The following is a 20,559-nucleotide window of genomic DNA, read 5'->3' on the forward strand; positions in this document are numbered from 1 at the left end:
AATCTATGCTTAATAAATTAAAGAGGCGAAGCCTGTATGATACACGAGGCACCTCCGAAATCTTCTATGTCATGCCCTTTTTGTCCTTAACTTCCTTACCTTGGACAAGAATGAAAGGTCTGCAGTGGATCAATTTTGGCATCCACAAAGTCAAAGCCACTAAGTATTGTTCATGTGGCGAGACCCCTTAACCACCCAGTGGAAAGGGCCCAACCCAGTCCTGATCTGGGGTTGAGGGTCAGCATGCATCTATGACCAAACAGAGGGAGGCCCTCGTTGGCTCCCTGAGAGATTAAACAAGTCAGCTCTCACCAATCACCCAGGGAAAAGGATAGCCCCTGAGGTCGTTTTCCCTTTCCTTCTCCTTCTTTACCGATGCGGATGAAGAAAAAACTGGGAGAATTTCCCTGGATATTCTGGATCTTGCTGCTGCCTGTACCTTCTCATCAGGACCAGAGACCAGTCGACACATCCCCATTCGTATGGTGCTTTTATTTGACTGAAAATTATACTAATTATGCTAAAACACAGACCTTTGATCACCTATTGGCTATTGTTGATTGCCCCTTACACGGATGTCAGAGTCCCATTTTACTCAACTTTACTGATTTCCATAATTCCCCCGGCAAGGTGGCTCCTACTATCTGTTTTTTGTATGACCAGACTGTCCACAACTGCAAAACTTATTTGAAGGAGAAAAGCAAAGGAGTCCCCTATTCTTACTGCAAAATTTATGATGCCATTCCTCCTGCTAAGGGACAGGTAATTGGGAGAGAATGGAATGGCCCTAAATTTTATAAGACATCCACAGGATATTCCCTAGTGGTTTGGGACCCGTGGGACTTGCAATGGACTAGTCCAGTAGAAGGAGCCATGTACATGACCCAAATGGCCACATGGCCTAGCTCCAGACTTTACATTTGGTGCTCTTATGTACAAGTACAGTCTACAGTCCATCATAATATCCTTATACAAGAAAAAATATTAATGACACAACTATCATCCCCCTCCTCTCCATTTTCTTGGCTTTCCCTCCTCTGAGAAGGCCTTATGTTTGCCAATGTTACTGGCATTGGGAATCTCTCATTGTGTTTCCTATGTGCAGCCTTGGGATGTCCTCCCCTGATAGCAGTACCCCTGCTGCAGGTCCTTAGTTGTACCACCACTGATAATCCCCATGGCTTCCACCCCATCCCCGAAGTACCCTTGTTTCTTGACCCAGGCCTCTCCAAGTTTGACTTTTGCTTTTCCAGTGTTTCCCTTCCCTCTTGCAGTCAGACCGTATTCCCGTCATCCTTTTGCCCTCCCTGGGTTTTTCTTTCAGTACAATGGCACTCTATCAAAAAATTTGACCATCCCTATCCCACAGGACATGCTCTGCCTACCCAGCACTCTGCTCTCACAACTTATACTCAGGACCCCTGCAGAGTTCTTGGGATGGGATGCCTCCCCCACCTCCCACCCCTGCCCAAGCAAAAAAGAGCTGTCTTCTTGCCCCTTGTGGCCGGAACTTCCCTTGCCACCTCCCTGGTCTCTGCAGGCTTGGTAGGAGAAGCCCTGGGTGATTCCCTCATGACAACAGCTCACCTATCTGAACAACTTCAGGTAGCAATTGAGGCTTCTGCAGCATCCTTGTCCTCCCTCCAGAGGCAGTTAACCTCCCTAGAACAGGTTGCCCTACAAAACTGACGGGCCTTGGACCTGCTGACAGCAGAAAAGGGTGGGACATGCCTTTTTCTGAGGGAAGAATGTTGTTATTATATTAATGAGTCTGGAATGGTAAAAACCCAGATAAATAAGCTACATAAACTTAGCCTAGAGCTACATAAGCAGCAACTGTCTGCCGCCGCAGATAACTGGTGGAGATCATCCACGTTCTCCCTTTTGATGCTATCTCCCTTTTGATGCTTATCTTTCTGCTACACTGACCATTAGTAACAACGTTTTAGCAACCCAACACTACCCTGATCTTTTCCCAAAGAAAGCTTCCTGGTCTGCTTGCTATAACACTTGCCTGAGCAAAATAAAATTTTGCAGCTTGATGAGAATACCTGTCTTATTGTCAATTCTTTGTGTTTCTTGTCCCTTTCATTCGCCATTCCCCCTTCTAGAATCTCCACTGAAGATCCCACTGGTCAGGAAAAATATTGATCCAATTGCATCTTTCCCAGTATTCTGCCACTGTAACACACTGGTCAGACTGTACTTCTGAGAGCACGAGATCCCAACTTATCCAGAGACTATATAGTAAGAGCCATATGGAAAAAATGAAGGGAAATTTCAAAGAAACAGGTAGATCTAATTTTAGTATTTTATTTAATACAAAGTGTCAAAAACTCTTTTGACTTGGAAACAATGTAAGTAAATCACTCATTACACTGGCATATTAGTAGGTCTTTGAAATTTTGTGCATTATTATTATCATGGTACCAGCATTATGGAAAATATGAACAAATTTGAAATGTATCACAAAAGAAATATGACACGTTAATATTAGTATATTTTAACATGCTTTTTCTTACTAACTTGGAAATACAAGGTTACCACAAAAAATTAATAAAAAACAAATGTTAACTGTTTTGTCAGTATTCTTATTATAATAATGCGTGTAAAATCTAGTTTGATACATTTACCAGTATCACTAGTAAAAACAAAATTCAATTACAGTTATCTGTGGTCAGACTAAAACCAAGTATGACCTCACTTTAAAAAGAAAACAATATAAATTTTTAAGCTATTGCTTTTACTAATTTACTTTAGTAAGAAAACATTATGTGAAAATGATTACTTACAGTCTACTCTTTTTGTTAGTCAGTGAAATGTTGTCATTTTTGCATTTCAACATGTGGAAGGAACAAATCCTAATCTTATATCTTTACCATGTCTTTGTGATGCAGTATACTGTTTCAAGAAATACAATTGTTTATTTATTATTTTAACAATACAAGTAAGATGTTTTTATGTGTCCATGTTCATGTGTAGGAGAAGGTGTGTGCACTTGCTTCTCTCTCTCTCTCTCTCTCTCTCTCTCTCTCTCTCTCTCTCTCTCTCTCTCTCTCTCTCTCTCTCTGTGTGTGTGTGTGTGTGTGTGTGTGTGTGTGTGTGTGTGTGTGTGTGTGTGCGTGCTCATGCACATGCTCACGTGCATGCCAAAATTCAGTATCTGGCATTTTCTTCTACACATATTTTCTGAGGCAGGATCTCTCACTGAACCTCGAATCACTAATTTGCTAGAATGTCCGGCCACATGATCCCAAGGCTCTTCCTTCCTCCACCTTTTCACACTGGGGTGACAAGTGTGCACTTGGATGCTCAGCTTTTTACACTAGGTTCTGATCTGAGCACAGGAGGGCTTGTGTGGTAAGCAACTGGAAGAATGAGGCATTCCTTAGCCCTGTGCAAATTATTAACTATAGACTTTACACACACATCATTTCTAAGTATGTCTAGGATATGCAAACTGAATTTATAATTATGTTGTGTTCTGGAGAATAAGATAAGTTGGACTCAGTACTCACCCATGGATAGTATGTATCATACCAAATGGGGCACAGCTAATGGAAAAAGAATCAAAATATATATAGGGAATGATTTATACAGCTAAGGAAATGACAGGATTAACAGAATTGGGAGTAGAGTAAGAGAACTAAAGGAAGGAGGGGGAATATTATGGGAAGGACCCTAAATCCCACCTAAAAATTCATGTGACAAAGGCTGGAGAGCCAGCTGAGGACTCAATGGAAAGTAGTGGAAATTTTAGAGCAGGCCTACATCAAGAAGTAGGAAATGATCTTTATGTTCTTGAAGGTTCTATTGATACCTCAGAGCCTCTGCTGTCTTTCTTTCCTGGCCCCACTATTAAATCCTGATGGATTTTCAAAAGCAACCAAAACCAGCCTAAAGTAACTTAGGGGATGAAAATATTGTCTTCAAAAACCACCAACCCTTCCACAGATACAGGCAGGAAAGGCTGTCATTGTTCTGATTTGTGTGATGTACCAACAAGTGAACCAAACACTGTGGACAGAGATAGAGCAAACTAGGACTTGATCATCCTGTACTATACACAATACACATCACTGTGGTCAATAAAATGAAATATATCAACAGTAGACCAGTGATACACAGGAACTCTCGAGGTCCTCCATCTTTTCTAAAATACTCTGTGTAAGAATCAGTTACATACCTGTATTCCCTAAGTGTAATTTTCTATAATATAAAGATATATATATATATATATATATATATATATATATATATATATATATATATATATATATATATAGTGTGTGGGTCCAGGAAATAACATTTAGTACTTAAATAGTACATATCGGTAGAAACTGTGTTGGACTGTGAAATTTATTCTAAGTAAGTGATCCAGTTCATGTCAGGCCTCTCTGCAAGTGCTAACATCACCTTCAAATGTAGTTGAACAATAGCAAGCTTCCTTCGGTCTAAACTGCCCTGAAAAGGCCACAGTTCATAGCAATGTACAGGGATGGGATAAATCACATATTTTAGATTCTTCAAGGGTGTTAAATTATACATGATAGTCACAAGCATAGGCATTGTGATGGGGTTAGAAGCAAAGCACAGGACACGGAGTTGAGTACAACGAATCAGGGCAGGAATAAGGACAGAGATTGCAATATCATTTATAAGGCAATGATTCATCTCTAGATGCCGAAGAGTACCAGAGAGATTTACCAGAAGAGTTTGAAAAGGCTCAAAATCATCCCAATACATTGGGTTGTTGCTAAGATTCAGCAGCTTTAGGCGGGAGACCTGAGGGCTCTGGGCCAGAAATCTGAAGTCTCTGTGCGAAAGATCACAGAATGTCAGATACAAGAAATTCAGACCAGGTGGCAGGACTCTGTAGGGAGAAAACAACAAAAAACTTGTGAAGAATGAAGATTGAATAAGGAAAACTATACCTTTATATCTAGAATAAACTACTTTTCACATGAATTATAATTGGGTATTAATGTGTTAATGTGTGCTTTAATTCACTTAATAGTTTTGTGACTCTGAGAATTTTTTTTTTAGACAGGATCTTACTATGTAGTCCTGGCTGTCCTGGAACTCACTATGGAGATTATACTGGCCTTGAACTCACAGAATCTGCCTGTCTTTGGTTCCTAAGTGCTGAGATTAAAATCCTGTGCCACCACATCTGGCTGAAAGTTTTGTTTTCAACACTGAGATACAATTTCTTTTAATCTTAAGAATGTGTACAGGACATTATATGATTTTAAGAAATATTAAGAGAAAAAACTGAAAGCTCTTGATACTTACAACATTATCCATTGTATATTTCAGTTCACCTTTTTAGTGGGGAGGGATCAGAAAGAGCAGGCAACTGAAAATTCCCTTTGGTAAGTCCCTACATACCAACCTCTACTTTCATGGCCTATGCCTTGGACATTACATATCAGTAAAGTGATCTGACATTGTGAAGTATGGGCATCTATGATCAGGTGCATCAAGGCTACAGCAAAAAGTCTTCCCCCATCTCAATCCCTGTTCCTCTTCATATCTAGAAGGCTAGTGTTTTTCACCTCTTATTTCTACACTTGTCTGTACATTGCTGGATGCTTAATTTTTGTAATTCTTTCTCCAGTTTCAAATTCTCAAAAGTGACAAAGTGGAAAGCATAAAAGCTTTTCAGGAGTTTAGGAATACCCAAGAATGTTTTCTTTCCTGTCTCAACGGGCTCTCTAGGAAACCCAGGGACCTGGCCCAAACTCTTACCTGAGCACTCTGTCCAGATGACCTGTGAGACAGAATGAAGAGAAGCTGACTTCCTTAAGGGTGTTCATACGTTGCAAGTGACCTAGGAAATTTTTAAAGACTTTCCCACCCAGAGATCTAAAAGTGACTTTAGACAGACTGAGGCTCTCTAGGTGGTCCATCTGAGACAGGACATTGGTGATATCACTCAGCGAACCCATATCAATTGACAACTGACCAACACAGTTGAGATCAAGAATTTTCAGGGTGCATTTGCTGTCACACAGTTTATCAACTTGCAAATCTCGACAGCATATGTGCAAAGACCCTGAACTCTCCCTAATTTTACTTGTAAGCAAAACCAAAAATTCCTTTTCCATTAAGGAGCCATCTAGGGAAAGATCCAGTAGTAACTCTACAGGCCTGGGGAACTGAACCATGGACTCTGTATTTACAAAACGATGCTGCCCTTCTATTTTTAGGATAGAGCTGTCAGAATAAGCACAAGAATGAGAACAGAAAGGTTCCTTGATGCTGTCTTCATGGCATGTGGTCCTACAGTCGTTGTCTTGCCTTAAATCTAGGATCCTCAGTTTAGGTCTCCTGTAGGGGTAGACGAGATAGAATAGTTGAGAAATAGGGAACGATAATGATACCGAATAGAATCAACAATGACATCTTAGACCTAATTCTTTTATCCATAGCTGACACTCCTTGTCCTAATTATCAACAAATCTTTCTCATGAAAATTCAGCCTCCCCCCCAATCCTTTATACACCTTAGATCCCCTCCAGTCTTAAAGCTCCTGTCTTTCTCTTATGTAACACCTGTTACATAAACCCATCAACAGAACTCTCAGTAACAGATTTCAAAATGAACACTGAATACAATCAGTAACAGATTTCATAATTAACATTAAATACAATCAGTCTTTAATGTGTTACCAAGTTTGCGGGCAACAGTCTCACACATTTACTTGTTACTCCTGGGAGAGTAGCAGGCTGTGGTATAACCTCCTCTGTCTTTCCATGTTTCTATTATACAGTCTTACCTAGAAGCAGAGTTCCTTGAAGGACGCACTGGAAGATTCTCAATCATGGCTTTCAGGAGTTCATGTTGAGGCTCCTGTACAGTTAATGACCCAATATGGAGACAGTAATAGGGCCACACTTTCACCATCTCAAGCAATGTATTCTTATGGCCACCCTCAAAGGCAGCAATGAACAGTGGAACAAAAAAGACTCTTGGCATATCCTCCAGAGCTTGGATTGCTACAGACTCATTTCTCAGCAGACTCTGTATAGCGAGATCCAACAGTGTCTTTGGGTTCTTTGCATCCATCTTTGTGAACCTGAATCAGAAGGAGAAATATTTAGAAGTTCTAGGAAAAAATACACAGTCTCTTCTTTGCAACTAGTGCCAGCAAAGTAGAAATTTAAAGAATAAATGAACCAGATAGCCAAAACTAGATACATCTACTATAGACACAGATTAGAAAGTGACTTGTGACTGTATAAAGGGGTGTGTGTGTGTGTGTGTGTGTGTGTGTGTGTGTATTACTATTCCCCTTCCCTTGTGTATAAAGTATGTATATGATAAAAAAAAAACATTAGAAATGGGTAGTAAGCCAGGAGGGCAGTTGTGGCACATGCCTTTATTCCCAGCAGTCGTGAGGCAGGGGCAGGTGGATCTCTGTGAGTTCAAGGTCAACATATTCTACACAGCAAGTTCCAAGTTAGGCTCCAAAGCTACACAAAGAAACCTTGTCACCAAAATCATGCCCCCCCAAAAAAAAAGAAGTCATTATTAAGTGAACAGAAAACAATTTTGGTCACTTAGCTACATGACTCCAGTATTTTCCCTCCATAATATAAAAGCTATGATGAAGAAAATGATAAATCTACAAAACATTGGTACAACAGAAAATATTACAACACCAAATTCATTGTGATTAAAAGAAAAAGAATGACATTCCAGCCCTTGCTTTGTCTCACCCTTGTCACTGTATTTGTGGCAGACGAAGACACCAAAATGGCCCAAGGCAGACACGAAGGAAGATGGTTAACAAAACTTAAAGTTGACCTTAAGCATATTCGGAAAATCTAGTCATGAAGTAAGCCTAAAGATGAAAAAGAAAACATAAAATCAAAAGAATGCAGTACAGTTTATGGCAAAGACTTCAAAACCGTTCCATTCAAAGCTGTATGTTGTCTCACATCTGGAAAGTAAGAGATAGTCATCTGATAATGGAATACTGACTTCTGGGGTCTGGGATCGGTGCCAGGGTTGTGGTGGCAAAGCACAGTTGTATACGATTCATGTAAGCTAGAGGTTGGTATGGACACATAACAATGAGTCTCATCAAGATGTGTTATGAGGGGGCTGGAGAGATGGCTCAGAGGTTAAGAACACTGACTGCTCTTCCAGAGGTCCTGAGTTCAATTCCCAGCAACCACATGGTGGCTCACAACCATCTATAACGAGATCTGGTGCCCTCTTCTGGCCTGCAATCATACATGCTGTACACATAATAAATAAATAAATCTTAAAAAAAAAAAGATGTGTTATGAATATGTGTTATAATCAATGAATATCTAAGGCATATCCAATAAGTGATATGGAGGTTAGTTTAAAACTGCAATCTTAAAAGACACAGACTGTGGGAAGAATATATTGTTATGGTTAGGAGAAACATTCAAGAAAATTTGTTGATGGTGGAAAAAGAAACAAAATGAGGGGGATTAAGAATCTTGTAACACATGAAAGAGTCAGAAAGCTCCTAAGTTTTTCTTCTACTTCAGGAACAACAATAAACCCTCTAAAAGACGTACACAACACTGATAAACAGGAAATAGCATGATTACATTAGATAGCTTCTAAAACAATATGAAGAAGCCAAATATAGAAAACTTCCAAGCAAAAACATTAAAACCATAAGAAAATAAATGTTACTCATCACCTACCTAATACAGTACGTTGCTACAGCATCTCACACAAATTATGGCATTGTCCTTGGATAAATGACTTGATGACTAAGATAAAATTATCACCATTAAGAACAAAGAAGTGGTACTTATTCTTGAGGCTTCCAGGTTCTCAGGAACACTGTTCATGCAGTCCTAAAAGCCTGTCCCAGATTCTTCAAATGATGGTCTTCTGTTGTATAGCTCAAGGTGTAAGAGAGTTTAAGTACATCCTATTTGGGAAGAACTTTCTTTTGTGTGAAGAAAAACTCAAACAGTCTTGAAAGAAAGGGACTGGGCAGTCTCATGAAACAAAGCAGCTGATTTCACACATTGTTACAAATGTTAGTGAAATGTATTCAAGAAGTTGCTGTTTGTGTTCTATTACAAGGTCACCATGTTCCATTCCTAGGAATATCTTTGAATGTTCCAGTATTTTGGTTCAATATTCAGTTGTGGATGTGCCTCATATGACTAAATAAGGACTCCAGATTCCATTGTAAGGGTTGTGGAGCAATGCTATTTAAATTTGACTTTTCCCTGACAAACTCAACATTTAAAAAAAAGTTCTCCCTTAGTTGATGTATAATTTTAATTCAAAAATATCTACATTTTAGTGAGTTATACAGCCTGATGGTAAAGCTCATATGTGAAAGAATACACAAGAATAGCTATGAAGAGAGAAGGAAGACACTTGAGAAGAGACTCCTGACACCATACCAAGAAAATGAAAACTTTCTAGAGAATTTCTGCCAATTATAGTGTCTTATCACTTCAATAAGAACAGACAAATAGCTGAATGAAATAGGTTAGAAATCTTAGAAATAGAAGCCAACATGGTTGGACATCAGTGTTTAATGAAGGGCTGAAAAGATTGGGTGGCAGATAAGAGCACTGACTGATCTTCCAGAGGGCATGGATTCAATTCCCAGTCCTGAAAACCATCCATAACACACTTTAGTTCCAGGGGATCTGATGCCCTCTTCTGGCTACTAAGGGCCCTATACAAACTTGCTACACAGATATATAGGCAGGCAAAAAACACATACACATAAATCATAATTAAAATAAATTAAAAAAAAACAAAGGTGACATGGAGAAGCCACTAAAGGAAAGACAGACATGCAAGGTACAGAGTGAGATACGATTTAAAACAAAACAAACTTAAAGTAGATCCATGAAACATACCATGTATAGAGTAACTAAAAATTGATTTAAAGATTTAAAGAAAAAACTTAAAGTAGATGCATGATTTATGCCATGTATAGAGTAACTAAAAATTGAGTTAAAACTTTAAGCAAAGAGTGAAATCACACAGCTTCTTGAAGAAAATATGACAGGTTTTCTTTAAGCTTAATGTAGGGAAGGGATTTCTAAATGTCACTCAAATGCTAGAGGTAATGAAGGGAAGCAATAAGTGATCTGACCAAATGAAAATCAAAGAATTTAAAAATATCAAATACAAGCATTTCAAAAGAGAACTTACAGTCTAAAATGATGTAGTAGTAAAACATTCCAGACAAGTGGAAACTCTGCTTCCTATATAAAGAACTCAAAAACTGAGGAACAAAGGTCCAAAAAGGTATCAAAATGAAGAAAAGATATGAACTAACAGTTCACACAAAAGTGTCATGAAGAGACCAAACAAATAATAAATGTCTCCCAGCACTCGGGAGGCAGAGGCAGGCGGATCTCTGTGAGTTCGAGGCCAGCCTGGGCTACCAAGTGAGTCCCAGGAAAGGCACAAAGCTACACATAGAAACCCTGTCTCGAAAAACCAAAATAAATAAAAAAATAAATAAATGACCAAATTTAATGACAATTAAATGTAGTATATTAAAATAATACTGATTTATAGCTTAGTCTCTGGTAACATATAGGCAAAATTACAAAGTGATTTTGTTCCATTATTAGTGAAATGGTGAGGAATAAAGTGTAATATGTGTCTGACAATAAAGATGGACACCCCTACCCCAAACATCAGCCCAAGATTCTCACAAACATTAATTCAATCTGGGAAATTTGGGACTGTGACTCTGCTGTTGGCTCTAGTCCACATAAAAGGAAAAATATTTTTTTTCTTCAGTGTCTGAGGGATATCCAGTCAGGTGCACTCTGGAGAGAGGCTAACTCCTTGAGACAAAAATACTCTTGGAAATAAGAAAACAAGGAGCAACTGCAAAATGAGAAGGACTAGAGAGAGTCTGCAAGACCAGCTTTGTGGGAGACACTTGTCGAAGGCAGTGATGGGCTGGGTGAATGACAGGCAAGGACACACTATAAAATGTAGGCAGTAGATCCTCTGGTAATGAAGGGCCCGCTGCTCTGAGGTCCTATCACTTGTGTGTTCATGAGCAGTCACCACCACCTGGTGATGACTGAGGACATTGGTGATCCCATGATTGAGGTTGGGGACCAGTTCTACATCTGCAGCCACTTACCTTCTGTGTGGTCAATGCTGGTGAAATGGAGAATTCCGAGTTGCTGGTCCACGAAGGCCTCAGGGTGCAGCAGCCTCCTCCCTCTCACGGATGGTCTACTGTTGAGGGAGAAATGAATGCACTAAGACCAAAATTCCAGCACAAATCTCAGTGCTCTATTTCCTTCTCCTGTCTGTTCTCTTCATTTACTTTATTCATTTATTGTTATTTCTACTTTTACAATAGAACATTTTAATTAATTATTTGAATTTTTCATACATGCATGCAATGTATTCTATTAGTATTCAACCCCAGTCCTGCCCATATACCTTCCCAGATCCATTTCCACCTTTAAACTCCTCCCAACTATATGTGCTCTTTCTCACAGCCATTGAGCACAATTGCTGTGGGAAGGTCTGTATGTCAAATTGCTCTGATTGGTCAATAAATAAAACACTGATTGGCCAGTGGCCAGGCAGGAAGTAGGTGGGAAAAGGAGAGAGGAGAATTCTGGGAAGCGGAAGGCTGAGACAGAGAGACACCGCTAGCCGCCGCCATGACCAGCAGCATGTGAAGACGCCGGTAAGCCACCAGCCACGTGGCAAGGTATAGATGTATGGAAATGGATTAATTTAAGCTATAAGAACAGTTAGCAAGAAGCCTGCCACGGCCATACAGTTTGTAAGCAATATAAGTCTCTGAGTTTACTTGGTTGGGTCTGAGCAGCTGTGGAACTGGCGTGTGACAGAGATTTGTCCTAACTGTGGGCAAGGCAGGAAAACTCTAGCTACAAATGGCGCCCAACGTGGGGCTCGAACCCACGACCCTGAGATTAAGAGTCTCATGCTCTACCGACTGAGCTAGCCGGGCTGCAGAGGCGCGCGCCCGCCTTCCCGCTGCGTCGCCCGAACCCAGCCCAGTGCCCGCCGCCTCCTCACAGCCCGCCAGGCCCGCGCCTCCCTTCGAGACAGGGTTTCTCTGTGTAGTTTTGGTGCCTGTCCTGGATCTCTCTCTGTAGCCCAGGCTGGCCTCAAACTCACAGAGATCCTCCTGCCTCTGCCTCCCGAGTGCTGGGATTAAAGGTGTGCACCACCACCGCCGGCACAATTAGTCCCACTTTTACCCAAACTGAGTTTTAATTTAATATATTACTGTACATTATTTCTGTGAGTATCTGATTCATAGTTGGTGGGGCATGGTAGATAAATTTAATACTTTCTGAGTGTACTTCTATATATAGTTTACCTATTACAGTGGTTCCTTTTCTTCTTTCTTTTTGGGACTTGAGCCCTCCACAGAAGGTCTATACCCTATGAGAAAGGTAAACTTGAGAACATACTCATCCAATGCGATATAGAGATCACAACAAAAAAATATAAGAAAAGCAAAGCAAATGAAAATTTCTCCTCAAATGCCATATCAAAAAAATTGAAAAAGTGTTTAAAATGCTGGACAAATTGAAAGTATACTTGAAAAAAAGTTCAAGGGCTTTCACACATATGAATGAAGTGATGAAATCAACTCAAAATGTGTATGTATAGGTCAGCAACATAGATGAGAAAGTCATAAGGAGTTTGAAAGAAAACAAACAAAATTCAGAAAATTAAAAGCTCAATTTCATCAATAGAAATCTGTAGAAAGTATCAATAAGCTACATTAATCAGAATTAAAAACAATAAGGCTTTAAGTAAAGTTGAAGAAAATATTATATTACACATGAGTAAAGAAAAAATAAGCAATCTTAAGCACAAATTTCTGGAGTATGTCCACAAGATAAAATACATCTACCAGTAGAAAAATGAGAGGAGATAAAACTTAAGACACAGAAAAGTCATAGAAATTAAAGCAGACTATTTCCTGAGTCTACAGAAAAATAAATAAATTTTAAGCACAAGAGGCATTTAGACTCCAAACAGATATAACATCTCTAAGATGTATCAGAAGTAAAATGTACTGCTATAGAACATGGACAGTATGCTAAGACTAAAGAATGAAGACATAACATCAAAGCTGCAAAGAAACATCCATGTCACTTACAAGTGACAACCAATCAGAATAACACCAGACTTCTTGGCAGAAACCTGAAAAGCCACAAAAATAGCAAATGATGGGTTTTAAGCATCACAGTAAATAAATGTCAAGTGAGATTATTATATCCAGCAGTTATCCCCTAAAGTCAATGAATAAAGATTTATAAAACAAAGATATAAAAAATAAGATTAAGGTACCTCCCAACAAAGAAAATCCTAGAAACGCAGGAATGAAATAAACATTTTATCAGACCTCAAAAATGCTCCCCAACTACTTGATAAAACATAAAGGAAATGCTAAACTTCTCCTATGTGGACAATATACCATGATCTATAACCTAGTTCTGACTAAAGTTTTTGAAAATAAGGTTTCTGTGATATACATTATTAATAGATTACTTTATTCCAATAAAGTCTTTATAATGTGAATTTAATAATATATTTTAACATCATGATCAATTTGGTTTATATTAGGTATGCAAGGATTTTTCACATGTAAATAGGTTTGGAGTCATAGATAACATGATGATCTTACAAGTGCAAAACAGGCCTTTATCACAAAAGCCCTGAAGAATCAAAGGCTAGAAGGAACATATCTCACCATGAAATATCTCTACATAATAAATCTATATTCAAAATCACATTAAACTTGGAAAACTTGAAAGCATTTTTTCTCAAGTCAGGAACAAGAAAACATGGACCACCCTCTCCAATCTTATTCAATATACTGAATGAAGTCTTAGCCCACTGTAGTAGGGCAAGAGAAAATGGTAAATGATAAAAAACATGAAAGGAAACTGTCTAATTATTCCTAAGAACATTTGCTATAATCCTGTAATTAAAAGACTCCAAACACTCCAATAGAAAATATGTAGATTTGATAAAAAGCAGCAAAAAAAATCAGAATTACAAAATAAGTGCAAATGTTGGTGGCTTTTCCATATGCCAATAACCACGACATTGACAAATAAATTAGAAAAATGATTCCATGCACAATAGCTTAAAGAATTAAATACCAAGGAATAGACCTAAATGAGCAAGTGAAAGACTGGAACAATCTGATTTAATAATAGTGAAGAAAGAAATTGAAGAAGATAGAAGAGGAAAAGACCTCCTACATACAGGAATCAGCAAGTAAATATTAGCTGCTTTTAAGTTATATCATAGAGCAATAGCAACAAAAACAGCATGTTATTGCAACAAAAAAAGATGTGTAAGTCACTGGAATGAAATAGACAACCCTGAAATAAGACCATATATCTACAATCACCTGATTTTTGGAGGAAAAAAAGTGCTCAACAAAATATCCACTTGAAAAAAGAAAAATGAGGGATTTTTTGTTGTTGTTGTTTTTCAAGACAAGGTTTCTCTTTGTAGCTTTGTGCCTTTCCTGGACTCACTCTGTAGCCCAGGCTGGCCTCGAAGTCACAGAGATTTACCTCGCTCTGCCCCCCAAGTGCTGAGATTAAAGGCATGTACCACCACCACTCGGCTAGGAAAACTGTTTTAACAACCTTTTTTTAAAAAGGTAGTTTTTGCTAGTTTACTAAAACTAGCCATCTAAATGTAGAGAGATTAAACTCCATTCCTGTCTCTCTTTATAAAAATCAATTCAAAATGGGTCAATGTTCCTAACAAGATGTGACATACTGAAACGTCTATAAGAAGATGTGAGAAGCACACTTTAAAAAACAGGCACAGAAAAACCTCTTTAAAACACATTCAGGAAACAATAGCAAATACTGACAAATTAAATTGCATGAAATTAAAAGCTTTTGCAGAGCAGTAGAAACAACAATAGAGTGACAGTCAACAGAATGGTAATATTTTCTAGCTATACATTTTCAGAGAATTAATATTTAGCATTTTTAAAGAACTCAAAACATGAAATACCAAATACAGAAGCCAACACACTGGTAAATGACTAATCAACTGGACAGATCTCAAAAGAAATACAAATGGCTAAAAAATATAAATGTTTAACTTTCTTAGCCATAAAAAATCAAAAGTACTTTGATATGCTATATGAAAACAAATGCTAGTCAGAATGTGAGGCAAAGGAACCCTTATATAACACTGGTGAAAATATGGAAACCTTTATGGAAGATTCTGAAAAAATGGAAACTAGAACTCTCTTACTGTTCACAAATACCACCCAAAGCAATCTAAATGAACACACCATAGAGATAACTGCAAATTCAGGTTTCTTATGTTACTTTTCACCATAACCTTGGAATGGAATCAGCCTAGAATTCCATCAACAGATGAATGGATCCAAGAAATAAGGTGTACACATGAAATTAAGTTATTACCAAGTGATAAAGTGAAACAAAATGATGCCATCTGTCGGTAAATACATGGCACTGAAAATCATCAGTTTACTCAAAACCATCCAGTCTCAGGAAGACACATATTACATACTTGCTCTCACAGGAAGAACCTAGATTTAAATATATAAATATACATATATATGTATATATATTTTATATATATTCATGTATACACAAAGATATGCAATGATAGTAGAAAAGGTTCTGTTTGAATGAAGGAAGAACTATCTTAAGAGGCTCAAGGGACAAGAGAGGGTACTGAGAGGGAACAGGAGCAAAGGACCATGATATATGTAGGGAAAAGGGGCTGACTAAAGAAACCCACACTGACCCTGGAGCCCAGAATTAGGGAAGGAAGGATGGCTCAGATAAGGCCAGTGAAAAAAAATACAGTTTAACTCAGATCAGAGCCATTTCTGTCCCTGTCCAGCTGACGTGTGAAACCAACTAATCACAGAGCAGGACAGCAGAATCCTGGCCCTAGGGCCCAGGACCAGGGAAAGAAACACAGCCTGTGTTTGGGACCTGAGCCAGAGAATGACCAATTTATCCCCAAACTCAGAATGAGGGAAATATACCCTGACTCTGAAACTAGTACCAAAATAACACTTTTGGCCCCTAGAATCAGAGTCAATGAAAGAAATGTGCCCTGGCCTTAGAGGTATTGTCAAAAAGCCAAGAAAAGTCAGTGAAAGAAACACAGTTTGGCCCTGAAATCAGGGCCATCTCTGTCCCTTGCCCACAAAACTGGCCAATCCCTGGGCAGAAAATAAACTAACCAATCACAGTTGACTCCGCCCTCTAGACATCCTATATAAACCACCCTGCCCGGTCAGTTGTGAGCTGTTCTCTCCACCCTGGTAGAGGCAGCTACTCTCCTGGACTCCTCCTTCCCAAATAAACCTCTTTCTCAAAAGAGTTTTGGGTGAAGACCTTCATTCACTGGTGCACAGAGAACCTTGCTGGGACATTCCATAGTGGACTGAGCAAGGGGGAGCTGAACAGAAGAACCTTACTAAGATGTCCCATAGTGGACTGAGCAAGAGAGAGCTGGTAACACTGAGCTGGAGAAAGTGGCTCTCCAGGAGAGGAGCAGGATTGCTGTGTCCTGCAGGGAGACCATCCCCCATCACACCAGGTATTTCCTGACTTTCCTGAAGAGTCAGGATACCCTGGCTTTCCCTAAGAGTCAGGATACCCTTCCTTGCTGAAGAGGTTCCAGGCCTGACTCTCCCGGGAAGTCAGAAAAATTTCCTTTCCAAGGTTGGGCTGTTTCTTTGCAGTCCCAGCCATCAGAGCTGTGGTAAACAGCTTCAGGTGTCCGGGATACCTTCAGGGCAGAGCTCTTGTTCTAAGTAGCTGGATGTGTCCCTGATACCTCGCGCTCTAGGGATGAACTGTCTCCTTGCAGTTTCAGCCATCAATTTACTAACATTTTAGTGATGAAACCTGAGACACCAAACCCAGCGTTTTTGCAATTTACTTACAATATACATACTGAAAATGTCATAATTCACATTTTGTATGATAACCTTTATTTTAAGGGATGTGCTGTGGAATAATCCTTCTTTACACTGTGAATATGGATTACTCTCATTGGTTAATAAAGAAGCTGACCAGCCAGTAACTGAATAGGATGGGGTTAGCTGAGAGAGCCAAACTAAGAATGCTGGGAGGAAGAAGGGTGGAATACATCCATATAAAGCCTGAGAAAGCATTTAAAAAGGTTCCAAATGCACAGACATAGAGACAAATACAGCTTCCTAGTGTCACAGTCTCATGCCAGCCAAAGTGCAGAGACACATCTCCCTACAGTTGCCTCTGAGATGGAGCCACCAACTGCAGTGAACTAAGCGGGGTGGCGGGTTCCTGCAGTCTCTCACACAGGCCACAGTACAGAGAGGCTTCTGCTAGCCATTACCTGTGGGCTTAAGCTACCAGTGCAAGCTCTGCCAGCATGCTGTCTGATCATGCAGACAGAAAAGATTACAGATATGCAGTGAAGACAGATGCAAACAGAAAAAATCTCAAACCTCTAAACAGGTTGCAATGTGTTTAAAAATATACATAGCTTTGAGAGAGAAAAAAAACATGTAGAAAGTTCTTAAAAAAGAAATGTAGTAATGGCAAAAACTAGCCATTTGGGCAAAGAAACTCACCTTGCCTCAGTTACTAACAGTTACTGTCCATACTGGACCAAAAGGATGCAAAAGAAAGTGACATCCAAACTTTGCCAAGACAAGGTAGGACAGTCCTTCAAAATTCCCAACTTCACAGGAAAGTCTGTCAGATATGCTAGGCCTGTAGGCCAGAGTTGGATGCCCCCAAAATAGAGGGATTTTGGTGACTGTTGAAGTAGCCTGATGTCCCTGTCATCAGGTAACATTTCATCCTTCTGGGGTCTCTGATGGAGTTAAATCCTAGATAAACTGATTACTTCTGAAGTAATATATATGTGGCAATATTGTTCTCAGTGGGTTATCAAAAACAAAAAGACACCAACATGAAGCAGAGAGGGGAACCATGTTGGGGAGGTGATGTGGGATGAGTTGGAAATTGGAAATCGGGGTGGATATGATATTTCATTGTATACATGTAGGAAATTCTCAATAACAATAATAAAAATTTATAATAAGAAGTAAATGATAACACTGAAAATGTTAATAAAATCTGTAATAACTCATTTCAATGCTAATCTCTTAGTTTTGACATTTAATTGCTTTATAAGATGACTCTCAATAGAGATATCTGGGACAATACATTTTAGAATTGTAAAATTATTTTCTAAATGTTTTAAAGATAAAAGTGAGGCATGGAGGTAAAAGTTTAACTCTCACTTTCAGAATGCAAAGACAGGAAAATCATAAAGTTTCTGGCAAGACTCAACTGAAAAAATTCTAAATGTCTTTGAAACAAAATCACACTCATCTCCAGTATGTATTTATATTTCAAATGAAAATCCATTTAAAAATACATATTAAATAAACTGAAATGGAAATAAGTATCTTCACATCTCATTTTCCTATCATTTTAAAAGTCTGACATATGAAAAATAGTAAGACTAAGATGCAAAGGAAGGAAAAACTTGGTTTTTTTTTTGTTTGTTTTTTGACACGGCACAAAATTGAAGCGACTCACACCTCAGGAACTAATGCAATGAACAAAAAAGGCGGATTCCTCGAGTGAAAGTAGTGGAACTGAAGCCTCGAGAGAACAATGCCACATTCTTAAGAAATCCAGTGAAGCCAGGCAGTGGTGGTGGTGCAAACATTTAATCCCAGCACTCCGAAGGCAGAGCCAGGCGGATCTCAAAAGACAAAAAACAACAACCCCCCCCCCCCGAAAAAAAAAAAACCTAAAAAACCACAAAACAAAACAAAAAAAGAAATCCAGGGAAACTGGCGGTTAATCCCACAACAGGTTCAATTTTAAAAAAGAAACTTCTGCCATTTATTTACCTGAGCGGGAGAGTGGGATGAATCTTCCGACTTTTTCACCCCTTCAGGCGCGGCAGCTGTGACCTCCAGACCAGAGCGCGATCTTCGAAAAGTCATGTGAGGACCCCAACAGTTCCTTTCCAAATTTAGTGCCGTAACTGGAGGACTCCGATTGGCTTAGCTGGGTCAGCTGGACTCCGATTGGCTTAGCTGGGTCAGCTGGACTCCGATTGGCTTAGCTGGGTCAGCTGGACTCCGATTGGCTTAGCTGGGTCAGCTGGACTCCGATTGGCTTAGCTGGGTCAGCTGGACTGTGATTGGCTTAGCTGGGTCAGCTGGACTGTGATTGGCTTAGCTGGGTCAGCTGGACTGTGATTGGCTCAGCTGGGTCAGCTGGACTGTGATTGGCTCAGCTGGGTCAGCTGGACTCCGATTGGCTTAGCTGGGTCAGCTGGACTGTGATTGGCTTAGCTGGGTCAGCTGGACTGTGATTGGCTTAGCTGGGTCAGCTGGACTCCGATTGGCTTAGCTGGGTCAGCTGGACTCCGATTGGCTTAGCTGGGTCAGCTGGACTGTGATTGGCTTAGCTGGGTCAGCTGGACTCCGATTGGCTTAGCTGGGTCAGCTGGACTGTGATTGGCTTAGCTGGGTCAGCTGGACTCCGATTGGCTTAGCTGGGTCAGCTGGACTCCGATTGGCTTAGCTGGGTCAGCTGGACTGTGATTGGCTTATCTGGGTCAGCTGGACTGTGATTGGCTTAGCTGGGTCAGCTGGACTGTGATTGGCTTAGCTGGGTCAGCTGGACTCCGATTGGCTTAGCTGGGTCAGCTGGACTCCGATTGGCTTAGCTGGGTCAGCTGGACTCCGATTGGCTTAGCTGGGTCAGCTGGACTCCGATTGGCTTAGCTGGGTCAGCTGGACTGTGATTGGCTTAGCTGGGTCAGCTGGACTGTGATTGGCTTAGCTGGGTCAGCTGGACTGTGATTGGCTTATCTGGGTCAGCTGGACTGTGATTGGCTTAGCTGGGTCAGCTGGACTCCGATTGGCTTAGCTGGGTCAGCTGGACTGTGATTGGCTCAGCTGGGTCAGCTGGACTCCGATTGGCTCAGCTGGGTCAGCTGGACTCCGATTGGCTTAGCTGGGTCAGCTGGACTGTGATTGGCTTAGCTGGGTCAGCTGGACTCCAATTGGCTTAGCTGGGTCAGCTGGACTCCGATTGGCTCAGCTGGGTCAGCTGGACTCCGATTGGCTTAGCTGGGTCAGCTGGACTCCGATTGGCTTAGCTGGGTCAGCTGGACTGTGATTGGCTTAGCTGGGTCAGCTGGACTCCGATTGGCTTAGCTGGGTCAGCTGGACTCCGATTGGCTTAGCTGGGTCAGCTGGACTCCGATTGGCTTAGCTGGGTCAGCTGGACTCCGATTGGCTTAGCTGGGGTCAGCTGGACTCCGATTGGCTTAGCTGGGTCAGCTGGACTGTGATTGGCTTATCTGGGTCAGCTGGACTGTGATTGGCTTAGCTGGGTCAGCTGGACTGTGATTGGCTTAGCTGGGTCAGCTGGACTCCGATTGGCTTAGCTGGGTCAGCTGGACTCCGATTGGCTTAGCTGGGTCAGCTGGACTCCGATTGGCTCAGCTGGGTCAGCTGGACTG

At 40.3% G+C, this 20,559-nt stretch overlaps 1 protein-coding gene and 1 non-coding gene across 4 annotated transcripts; both read right to left on the minus strand.

Annotated features, from left to right (window-relative positions):
- Positions 1–2,803: 2,803 nt before the first annotated feature.
- LOC143270789 (melanoma antigen preferentially expressed in tumors-like) lies at positions 2,804–19,069 on the minus strand. Of its 3 annotated transcripts, XM_076561900.1 has the most exons (7): positions 18,932–19,069; positions 12,359–12,423; positions 11,135–11,229; positions 7,725–7,849; positions 6,782–7,081; positions 5,752–6,333; positions 2,804–4,873 (listed from the first exon to the last, which is right to left on the minus strand). In XM_076561900.1, the coding sequence occupies exons 5-7, from the start codon at positions 7,069–7,071 to the stop codon at positions 4,360–4,362; spliced, it is 1,386 nt and encodes a 461-aa protein (XP_076418015.1). In that variant the 5' UTR covers positions 7,072–7,081; positions 7,725–7,849; positions 11,135–11,229; positions 12,359–12,423; positions 18,932–19,069; the 3' UTR covers positions 2,804–4,359. The 3 variants fall into 3 exon arrangements, with proteins under 3 accessions (XP_076418015.1, XP_076418014.1, XP_076418016.1); XM_076561899.1 differs by lacking the exons at positions 11,135–11,229; positions 12,359–12,423; positions 18,932–19,069 and adding an exon at positions 8,694–8,966; XM_076561901.1 differs by lacking the exons at positions 7,725–7,849; positions 11,135–11,229; positions 12,359–12,423; positions 18,932–19,069 and adding an exon at positions 8,694–8,967.
- Positions 11,911–11,983, minus strand: Trnak-cuu (transfer RNA lysine (anticodon CUU)). The gene has a single exon. It is a non-coding gene; the product is annotated as a tRNA-Lys (tRNA).
- Positions 19,070–20,559: the final 1,490 nt, after the last annotated feature.

Source organism: Peromyscus maniculatus, chromosome X, assembly GCF_049852395.1.
Source record: "Peromyscus maniculatus bairdii isolate BWxNUB_F1_BW_parent chromosome X, HU_Pman_BW_mat_3.1, whole genome shotgun sequence".
Taxonomy (NCBI): domain Eukaryota; kingdom Metazoa; phylum Chordata; class Mammalia; order Rodentia; family Cricetidae; genus Peromyscus; species Peromyscus maniculatus.

Bases quoted from the DNA above. Each gene is read 5' to 3' on its own strand.
- LOC143270789 (XM_076561900.1), bottom strand. From the start codon at position 7,071: ATGGATGCAAAGAACCCAAAGACACTGTTGGATCTCGCTATACAGAGT. The intron at 6,334-6,781 runs GTAAGACTGTAT...CTACCCCTACAG, and splicing joins TCAAGGAACTCTGCTTCTAG to GAGACCTAAACTGAGGATCC. The intron at 4,874-5,751 runs GTAAGAGTTTGG...TTCTCCCTACAG, and splicing joins CATCTGGACAGAGTGCTCAG to AGTCCTGCCACCTGGTCTGA.